The sequence below is a fragment of the Gossypium raimondii genome, chromosome 1 (assembly GCF_025698545.1).
Source record: "Gossypium raimondii isolate GPD5lz chromosome 1, ASM2569854v1, whole genome shotgun sequence".
Classification (NCBI taxonomy): domain Eukaryota; kingdom Viridiplantae; phylum Streptophyta; class Magnoliopsida; order Malvales; family Malvaceae; genus Gossypium; species Gossypium raimondii.
In genome coordinates this window covers 25,040,069-25,051,003 of record NC_068565.1, presented here as the reverse complement: position 1 = coordinate 25,051,003, position 10,935 = coordinate 25,040,069, and the positions used below count along the sequence as shown (strand labels likewise).

General features: G+C 34.6%; 1 protein-coding gene across 1 annotated transcript; it reads left to right on the top strand.

Moving 5' to 3' along the window:
- Positions 1–9,903: 9,903 nt before the first annotated feature.
- Positions 9,904–10,935, top strand: LOC105787262 (casparian strip membrane protein 1). Its single transcript, XM_012613664.2, has 3 exons — positions 9,904–10,193; positions 10,272–10,395; positions 10,513–10,935. Exons 1-3 carry the CDS (start codon positions 9,928–9,930, stop codon positions 10,726–10,728), a joined length of 606 nt encoding a protein of 201 aa, XP_012469118.1. The 5' UTR covers positions 9,904–9,927; the 3' UTR covers positions 10,729–10,935.

Sequence of the window (10,935 nt, the reverse complement as noted above, 5' to 3'; positions counted from 1 at the left end):
TGCGGGTTTTCACCTTGGCCTCTCCATTTTCTTTTCTTTTTTTTTCTTTTTATTTTTTTTTTTGGATTTAAAGCGCCCTTTGCGGGTTTTCACTTTGGTCTCTCTTTTTTAGGAATCAAAGTGCCCTTTGTGGGTTTTCCCCTTGGTCTTTTTTTTTTTAGGAATCAAAGCGCCATTTGCGGGTTTTCAACTTGGTCCCTTTTCCTTCTTCAGACGAAGTAATTCTTGACTGAATCTGAGTTTATAGGATTTTGGCAAGTTTTTGCCATCCATCTTACTCAGGATCAGAGCTCCTTTGAAAAAGGCTTTTGGCATCCATTTTCCTCTAAAATCCTTTTGTGTAGGAAGGATCTTTCTCAACATTAGGTTCCCCTTATAGAATTCTCTGGGACGAACCTTTTTGGTTGTAGGCTTGCATCATTCGCCTTTGATACATCTGACTGTGCTGAATAGCTTTTAGCTTTTTTCCTTTTGATCAGATTGGATTCATTCTGCTTCATCCAACTCTTGGCTCAACTAATACCCGGAGAAAAGAGATTTCTACTTCAATAGGTAGAACTACTTCCGTATTGTAAACCAGAGAAAACGGTGTTGCCCCAATGGAAGTCTTGATAGATGTTCGACAAGCAAAGAAGGAAAATGGTAATTTCTCATGCCAGCCTTTGTAAGTCTCAGACATTTTTTCCACAATTCATTTTTAGGCGATACAGTGACGAACTGTGGTGTCTAATTTGGAATTGATTACAGACCTCAGCTATGGTGCTATCATTCAAGTTCAACGCAATTTCCAATACCATCTTCTCTGGAATTTTATATCGACATATGACGAAATAAAGCAGCCTCTACCCATTTAGTGAAGAAATTGATAACCTAAAAAAAAAAGGCGATGCCCATTAGAAGCCTTCAATGATGATGACGTCCTGGCCCCATTTTACTCAAAATTTAAGTTGCCCTTTTCGGGTTTTCAACTCAAATCCACCTTTGGTCATGAAGCGCCCTTTGCAGGTTTTCGCCTTAACCTCTCCTTTTTTCTTTTCTTTTCATCTCTTTTTTTTATCATTTTCATTTTTTCATTTTGATTTTTATTTTTATCTAGATTTTTCCTTTTTTTATTTTTTCTTGATTTTTGATTTTTGATTTTTTTTTGAATTGAATTGAATCTGAACTCATAGAATTAGGCAAGTCCTTGTTATCCCTTTCGATCAGACCCAATGTTTTTCTAAAGTCTTCCACATAAGATCTTTCACTCTCATCTTGTATGGGAAAAATCTTCTCAGGTATCAGATTTCTTTCATAGAGCCTTCTGGTGGTGAAATTTAACTATGACGAAAAAAAATTTGGATCTTCCTCTTCAATTAGGATGAAATCCAACAAAAATGCAGAGCGATCGACTTCAATGGGCAAAGCTATGATAAGTCAAATAGAAAGGCATTCCTTACATTCTTTAACCCGAATGGCCTTACTTTTATAGTAAAACGTTCCCCCTTAGGTGATGAATGTGGTCCTTCCCATTTCTTCAGTATGCATATTTATGTAATCGTATCCAGAGAAGCCTTTCATGAAGGAAAATAGTGAATAGCCTGCCATATTATCCACCAAAGTCTCAATGAGAAACAATGAGTTTTGGGACTAGCTTTGTTCAAATCCTTGTAATCCACGCACATTCGTATTTTCTCATTTGGAACAATGCTGACTACCCATTTTAAATATTTGATCGCTTGTAAAAACCCAGTATCAAACTACTTTTTGACTTTTTAGCATGATATTGGGTCTCATCCTCCTGAGCTTCTGCTGAACTGGCTTTCAATCCTCCTTTATAGGAAAGAGGTGCACAATCACGTCAGTGCTTATTCCGGGCATATCCTGGTATGACCATGTGAATTCTTGAGGTCTCGCTTCGTCTTTGCAGTCATGTCAATTCTAATCCAAGCTCACAATTTCCTATGACTCCTTGTGAAGTAGAATTTGTCTATCCTCTTGTTCTACCATCCTCAACAAGTCTGAATATAAGCTACAATCTATGTCATTTTCAAAGTCATGAGATTCCTCTAAACACATCTCTCGCTCAAAAGGAGATTCTAAGTCTGTAGCAGCATCACTCATGTCATTGATATCTGGGGACCCGTAGTAGGTACCAAATAATATTCAAAGAATATATGAATTTATGAATAATTATTTGTACAATATAATTATGAATGAAAGAATGATGTGGAAGAAAATCTAAAAGAATGAAAGAATAATTATTCGAAAAGAATGAAAGAATATTGGCAAAAAAATGAATGCAAAGATGTATTTTATTAGAATAATGACGTTCAGACATGAGCCTATTTCACAAAAGGAATTCCTATAATTTTTAGGCTAAAAACAACAAAAATATTCTGAACATTACTCTGAATAAGCTCTAAAGACTATAGGGATTTCTTCCTCAATCCAATTGCTTAGAACACTCTAGATTTATAAGGGCGGATATCTAACAAGGTCCCTTTTCATTTGTGTCTTCATATATGTCATTGATGTGAACACTTCCCAACATTGTGTGTATGTTTTTCTCCTCTTTAATTTCCTCATAGAGCTTCATCTACTTGTCGTCCATTATGCCCAAGGCCTTGAATTTCACACTCTCTTGGGTCTCGTACCCCTTCTCATGATGGAACTCAAAATGGTTCCTTGTCTTTCCATGGTTTCCTCCTGAATCAGAAATAACTAATCCCTTTCCTGCCCTCACGTCTACCCCATTATCAATATGATTGGGTTGTGGATTTTCTACGCTAGACGAGTCATCAAATCTGACAACACCCATGTTAATGAGTCTTTCAACCAGTTTCTTGAAGGCAGTGCAATTCTCTATTGAGTGCCCCATAATTTCCGCATGGTAGTCGTATTGTGCGTTCACGTCATGCCATTTGGGATACGGAGGTTACATGGGTTTTAAGTAGAAGGGGGACACCACATGTACATTAAATAAGCTTTGGTATAGCTCACTATATGACATCGATATAGGTGGGAACTGAAGCCTTTCTATATTTGTCTTTGTGTAAGATTCTCGCCTTAAAGGACTCTGATGTCTGGTGGTTTCTATCTTTAGCCTGCCCATAGTGATTGGTTTTGAGTGGTCCTTGTTATATCTGCCTGCATTATTCCTCTTATTCCCCTTCTTCCCTAGGGCCCTTGTAATATCTGGGTATTCTATCCTCGCCTGTTTTATTTCTGCTGGGTTATCAAGAGCAACAGGAAAATTGTTCCTCAAATTGGATCCTGAGCCTGTCAGGCAATTCACTGGTGTCGATGTACCAGTCTAATAATATTAGGATCTGATAGTAGAGAGCGCCCCTTGTGGACGCCCATCTGGCTAGACCTGGACACTTATTGGAGTACAATCTAGGGAATAGGCAAGATCCTCATTATCAACCCCAAAGTGGACCACCGGGTCTTTCCTTTTTTTCTAACTCTCCAGCTAGCAATTGGTTGAACTAGCTCATCATAGTTCTTTGTAATTCTAGCATCTGATCTCTCATTTCCTGTTGAAATTTGGTCAGCTGCTCTTGCATCTGTATTTGCATTCGCTCTAATTTCTCCAACCTTTGTTCCATTTCTCTAGTCTTTGCTTGGATACCGTAAGGGTATTGGTTTTACAAATTAACTGAAATAAATTTACTCAATTAGACTCTTTCAATAGATTTTAATGTATATGATGTCATGTAATGCAAATGCATGAAATGAATGCCTAAAGGGACGTTGATTCTGATTCAATTACATTTAGAAAGCTTTACCATAAGACAAACTTCTTTACATAAAACGGATACATGTACGGTCTCACCCTCATATTCCAATAAACAAACTCAATCCTTTCCTTCATCTGTTTAAAATAAATCTCGTAAATTTCCAATAGATGCCACTGCTAGTTACTTTTCCTAATCCTGGTCACGATCCATCACATGTCCGTCCTCGTAATACTCATCAACTTCTGTAAAGAAGTTAGAATATCAAAAACTCTTGAATAATCAGCTCAAATCCTCGAGCCACGGAGTAAAGTCACAAACTCTTCTATCGCCCTTCTTGTGTTTCTCGGAATATATTCAGGCAGCCGTATTATTTTCCACTTTATCAAGAAACCTGTATTCCATGACAAGATTCCTAAGTTAGTAATCAAACTTGAATCAACATCTCTTTTCTAAGATGCAAATGCAATGTAATCATAATCAAAACACAACAAGAGGGGTTAGTACAAAACAGAAGCAAGCAAGAAAAACAAAAGTACCTAGTCGGGTAACCACTAGGGATTTGGAGTGGCTCTACCTAGGATGGGTTCCTAAGGTCTTCTATATGCGGTTAAGCTTTAAAGTCAAGGTACCCGAACCAGTAAATTCCTCACGAAGACATAGGTACGGATGTATCCCGAGAGTGATCCACTATCCTACACGGAGGTGAAAACCTCACAAAGGAGTAGCTTCTCACTCCCACTTAAAAGGGTAAGACTAAGCAGTCTTTATGCAATATGATGCTAAGATATAAAATTTAATTTACAGTGATCATACAAACAAATGAAAAGAGAGGATCGTAATTTTCAAATCAAATTTTCAATTTTCGACAATAAGACAAAAAATAATCAATTTTGCGGCTTGACTCTCTAAATGTCCCCAGCGGAGTCGCCAAGCTGTCAAAACCACTTTTTTCGAAAATAAAAATTTAGTTGTTGACTAAAAAACAAAATTTGGAGTTGCCACCGATCCTTTATTGGGGTGAGGTGTGATCGGATCACCTTGAAAATAATTTTAAGTCTAATAGATTTGAGAAAATAGGTTCGGGAGTCGATTACGCACGAGGAAGGGTTAGCACCCTCGTAACGCCCAAAATTGGTACCGAATCGATTGTTTAATGTCTTAGTGTCGAAATTGTGAAAAGATTTTAAAATACGATCCTTTTATCTTGAATAAAATGAATTCGATAATAAGGCTCACTTATTTTAAAGAAATAAATTGTCACACTCGGTAAGTTAGAGTGCAACATTTCAAATCCTCAAAATTAAGTTTGACTTTTAAAACCTATGCATTTTGAGAATGATATATGATTATTTGGGTCAAATGAGAAAATCAAAACCCAGTAAGTTAGGGTTTGATTTCACAAAATTTCTAAATATCGAATATTGCCTTTATTTTCATTTGTTAGAAAAATCCTCGTCTCGAGAAAACAATATGTCATATCCAATGCGTTAGGACACCACGTATCGAATTCCCGAGAATGAGCTTTTTATTTATGTTTTAATTAAAAAGGATATTCAGTCTCTTAGATCCCGAGGAAGATTGGAATCCAGTAAGTTAAGACACAATCTTTTCGAGGATCCCAAATTCCGAGTGTCTCATTATTTTGAAAGACTTTTGTATAAAATGGTTTTGACATTTAAATAATATGAAACGTAACCTTTTAAGCAAATAAAATGCGATGGAATGATGATGTACAACGTGAAATGATAATTCGTAAGCCAAAATGTACACTAATGAATACAAACAATCAATTGATACAAACAAACAATACCGTATACATAAGAGCAATGGTTACATGTAAATACTAACATTTAAAAGCTAATGAATTAAAGTCAATAATATACATATATTAATTTAAATAAGTAATACATATGGGATGAGAAACTTAATATAAATAATATATATATATATATAAATAAATCAAGTGTATAATAAAATAAAGTTAAAAATACGCATGCAAAATAATTAAAATAGGTGATAAGACTAAGTAAAAGCAGATATCGTAAACATGTATTAAGCAGTGAATATAAATCAATTTAAAGCAAATAGTATAGGTTAATTTTAAAATAAGTAATATGTAAAACAACTTAAAATAAAATGACATATAAAGTAACTTAAAATAATAATCTATAAAGCAAGTTAAAATAATCATATACAAATATAATATAATATATATACATACGGAAATTTTAAATAAAATAAATCAAAATAAACTAGTTTTAAAATAACATATAAAATAAATGGCTTAAACTAAATAATATATATAAAAAAATATGAAAAACAGTATTTAATATTTAGAATTCTATAAAAATTACAGGACAACAAATAGCTAAATAAATTAATAAATAAAGCTTAAATAATTTAATTGGGTAAATAGGGATTAAATTGAATTTAAAACGAAATTGAGAAAGAAAACATAAAATAAAATAAAATGCGGGGGGTCAGAGCACAACGCGCGATTAATATGAGGGCCGAATGGGAAATATTCCCTTCCCTCAAAACACTGCATTTTTTGCGCGGGTCAAAAATGAAACCAACAAAAAATTACATGCCAGAATTAAAAATAACAAGGGGACTTGATTGGGTTCCGGCACAAAAGCAAAAGGACTTAGTGTGCAAATATCCCCTCCGAGACCAAAATGCGTGGGTCTGGCCATGTTTGGGTCGGATCATCTGGTTAATGGCCCAATACGGCACCGTTTTAGAGCCTTTGACATAGGCCCTAAATGGTGCCATTTTTTCACTTTAAATAGCCCATTTCAATCCTAAAACCAGTAGCCACTTCTAGGTTTTTTCTCGCCGCCTCACAGACTCTAGAGCCTCACTTTCAACTCCGATTTGGGACGGAGCAAGCAGAGGTTTAGATGGTGCCGTCGACGAAAGGTAAATTTCTCACCTCTCTCTCTTTTTCTTTTATTTATTATTATTAAAAATAACATATATGAAACGATGATATGAGAAAAAAGAAGAAAAAAAGGCTCGAAAGAAATCACCTTTAGAAACTGTTTTTCTATTGCCTTTCAGAATTTTTCGATACAATATTCGTGGTTTTCCTCCCCCTTTACAACTTTTGTATTTGGCTTTATATAGCCCCAAAAAGAAAATACAAAAATCTCAATTTTCCCATTTTTCTTTTTTTTCTCTTGTTACCATTTTTGCTGTAATTTTGTTGCTCATTTGTTGTTAGCCCGTTTTGTCCTTTTGTCTGCTTGTTGTTTGTTTGCAACATTGCAGTTACGTGGCACTGATGTGGCCGTGTGTGTGAGGAGACCAGCTCATGCGAGGAGAGGGCCAAAGGCTGCGGCACTGGAAATTGTTTGCTGCTAGGGTTTTCGCAATCTCTTTGGTGTTGGGCCGTCGGGTTAGGGTTGGCTGATGGGTATTAGGCTTAGTGGGTTTGGGTTTTAGTTGGGTCTTTTGGGTTAGTCTAGTTTAGGTTAAAATGATTTGGGCTATGTATTTGGATATTGGTTTTAGATGTAAATGGACATTAACTGGACATGTTATTTTATTTTTATTTAGTTTTAATAAGCCCGGGTAAAATTGGTTATTACAGATGCCGTTGCTTCTTTTAGCCATTATCTTACTTACTTCCGTCATGATGCCATAGCATCTTTCAACTATGGTCTTACTTATTTTAATTCATGTTGCCACAACGTCTTTCAACTATAGTCTTACTTGTTTTAATCATGTTGCCATAATGTTTTTCAGCTATGGTCTTACTCGTTTACTCATATTGTCATGTCGTCTTTCAGCTATGGTCTTAGTCGTTTTAATCATGTTTGCAATAACATATATATATGCTATCACATAAGTGATTAAACTCATGTTAATTAAAAGAATGTAATAACTTAATACAGAAATACGATAGCTATCAAAATTTGAAGACACCTACTCAATGACCTTTTCTTTTCTGCGATTAACAATTGATTGACTTGTTTCTTGATATGCAAGGTTACAAGCTAACTGAACTTCAAGCTATGAAAATGGTGTTTTTTCTTATCTTCAAAAATTGGTGGAGAGTTGTGGAAGATGATAACATGCTTGTTTTCTTTTGTTACAATTTTTTAATTACAAATTTACCCTTTCAAACTTAATCTAATTTCATGTAATGCTTTGTCCCAATCGTCCACTAAAAGTCCATATGGTCTAATTACCACATAAGTCTATCAATTCAAATTTCTTTATCCATTTAACACCTTTAACTATTAGTAATCAACTTTTGCAATCTTTACGATTTAGTTCCTTTTACTTAATTAACTATCTAAAAAATAAATTTTTTAACCAAAATGCAAATAATAAGTAAATAATAAACCACTTACTCAATGGCTGAAATCGTGGTCCCGAAACCACTATTTTCGACACCACTAAAAACGGGCTATTACAAGGGTAGATTACCTTTGTAGAAAATCATAGTCTGAAGGTGAAAAGAAGCAAACAGACTTTGGTAAAGAAAAAAATTAGGGCTCTAATGATTCAGTGGAATAGTTTTGGGGAAGTGTTGAACATTTATAAAGAACTAAGTGTCCGTGAGAAATTTTAATCTAAAGCCAACTATTCGAATTCTTTAATCACAGCTCGACATTTTTTAAGGCTAGGGCTATGGGATGTTTAAAAACACGGGAGTACCCGCCAACTATGCTTACGAGTCTGGAATTTGCTAATTGAGACTGTCTATTTACATTCGCACAAGTTGAAATCTTCTAAATATACGCCCTAGACGAGAAGTCTATTGTGACTATGCATGGTGTTTCGCCAAGTAGTATACTACGTTTGACCTAGGAAGTTGGCCATGCATAATAGGTAATGGGGTTTACCAGGTTGATAAAAATTTTGAGGACAAAATTTTCCTAAAAGAGGGGAGAGTTGTCCTACCCCAAAAATGGCAGATCTAGAAATGTGAGTAAAGCATGTATGTAAACTGCTTGGCGCACTTTGGTAGTATAATCTGCCACCTTGTTGCTTGATGGTGAGTCAGAGTATTGGCACATATTAGCGTTAAAGTATCCACCCATTGGCGGTATCTAAAGATTTAGTTACATGGTATCTTCAAGTGAAGAAAGAGTACACCTAAGAAAGGAAAACTATTAAATAATAATATTTTTTATATATAAATTTAATTGATATATTAATTAAATAATACTATTATAAAATACACGAATAATAGATAAAAGGAAAACTATTAAAATAAATCTGAACCATATAAAATAAATTTTAAACCTCGTTGACACACAAAGGCTGACCACATGGATGACGAAAAGGCCCTTCTCAAATGTTTTTATATTATACATATTATCCTTTAAAAGGTATACTTACACCGCCCCTCTCTTAAAAGTACATTATATTATTTAAAGGTATATGTTTGATCTTTACTAATGTTAGTTTAATTTTATCTATTTTACTTTTTAATCAAGCAAGAAAGTATATTGATGCTAATTTGTTAGTTAATATTACATTATTTTAATTAAATTATAATTTTTTTATCAAGCCATCTTCATTTTTATTAAATTTTCAGCATGATACTTCTCTAAATACCCTAAGTTATTACTTAATAAATGTCATTATTATTTTTTAATAATGGAACATGACACAAAAATAACTTGAATTATCCCAAATCAGATTTAGGTAACTTTTTTTTTATATAATATTAAAAATAAGGGTTGAGGGTAACACAATTTGAATTCGTGTCAAAGTGTCTGACAAAAACTTTAAGAATGACTCCATTCAAATAGCAATACAATCTTTATATACCTCTATTCTCGGCCCCCATTTATTAGCTTCCCCTTTGGCTGGTCTCCACTATAGATGTAAGCTAACATTTAATCACCAAAATGACATATAGAATAATGAAAAACTTAATTGATAAGATATTAGTGTTTTGAAAATTCTGTGAGAATGTTTCAAAGTAATCAATTTAAAAATGAAGTAATAATTTTGGGATTTTTTTGAAATTAACCCTTTTTAAAATATTTAATAGTATTACGAAAAAGGGAAAAAGTAGGTCAAAGAAATAAAAATTCCCCTACTCCAATAACACAATTGTTTTTAGTTTATTATGATTGCATGCTTCTTTATTTCTCTTTTGAACCTCGTCTATAAAAACCTAATCCATTAAGCCATTTTTCATCGCAAACGAAGCTTTTTCTCATTGAAGGAAATACAAAAAATGAAGAGCGGTGACCATGCAGCCATTGATGTCCCAGCTGAGTCAAGCGCCGCAGTGAAAGGCAAAGCGCCTCTCATCGCGTCTCAAAGGGAGGAAAAGAGAGGGCTCAACAGGGGATTTGGCATTGCCGACTTCCTCCTGAGACTCGGAGCCATAATTTCAACGATCGCGGCGGCTGCCACCATGGGAACCAGCGATGAAACTCTTCCTTTATTTACTCAGTTCTTCCAGTTCGAAGCTAGTTTTGACGATCTCCCCACATTCCTGTACGTCTTTTTTAATTGCTATTGCCATTTCTAGTACTATATATATGTAAAGCTGAAGAAAGTGAAACGTAAATGCAGGTATTTCGTCATTGCAATGGCATTAGTTGGCGGCTATCTCCTCCTTTCGCTCCCTTTCTCCATAGTTACTATTGTTCGTCCTATTGCAGTTGCACCCAGACTCTTATTGTTCATATTGGACACTGTAAGCAATTCCATGAATCCTTAGAAACTTAACCCAACATTAACATATATACTTTTTTCTTTTTTTACTTTTTCCGTATATGTATCTCGAGATTAAAGTTATATGTATGTATGGCAGGTGACATTGACTTTTGCCACGGCGGCGAGCGGGGCAGCAGCAGCCATAGTCTACTTGGCTGAAACTGGAAATCCAAACACAAACTGGCTGGCCATCTGCGACCAATTTGAAGATTTTTGCTCGACAGTGAGCGGAGCAGTGGTGGCGTCCTTCGTGACTGTTGTGGTGTTCGTCGTGTTGGTTATACTGTCTGGTTTTGCGCTCAAAAGGCAGTGAAGAATTATAACTTAATAATCCATCATCTTAATTTCCTATGTTTTATTTTTATTTTTTCTTAATCTTAAGTATGTTTCCAATTGTTAAAATTGTAATTGTTTAGCTGTCCGATATTTTGACCTATTTTTCTTTTGTTCGAAAGATTCTGTTGTGGTTGAGAAAGCTACAATTATTGTAATGAAATTAAAGTGTTTCCTGTTCAACAAA

Coding starts and splice junctions, on each gene's coding strand:
- LOC105787262 (XM_012613664.2), top strand. CDS start 9,928: ATGAAGAGCGGTGACCATGCAGCCATTGATGTCCCAGCTGAGTCAAGC. Junction 10,194..10,271: donor GACGATCTCCCCACATTCCT/GTACGTCTTTTT, acceptor ACGTAAATGCAG/GTATTTCGTCATTGCAATGG. Junction 10,396..10,512: donor TATTGTTCATATTGGACACT/GTAAGCAATTCC, acceptor TATGTATGGCAG/GTGACATTGACTTTTGCCAC.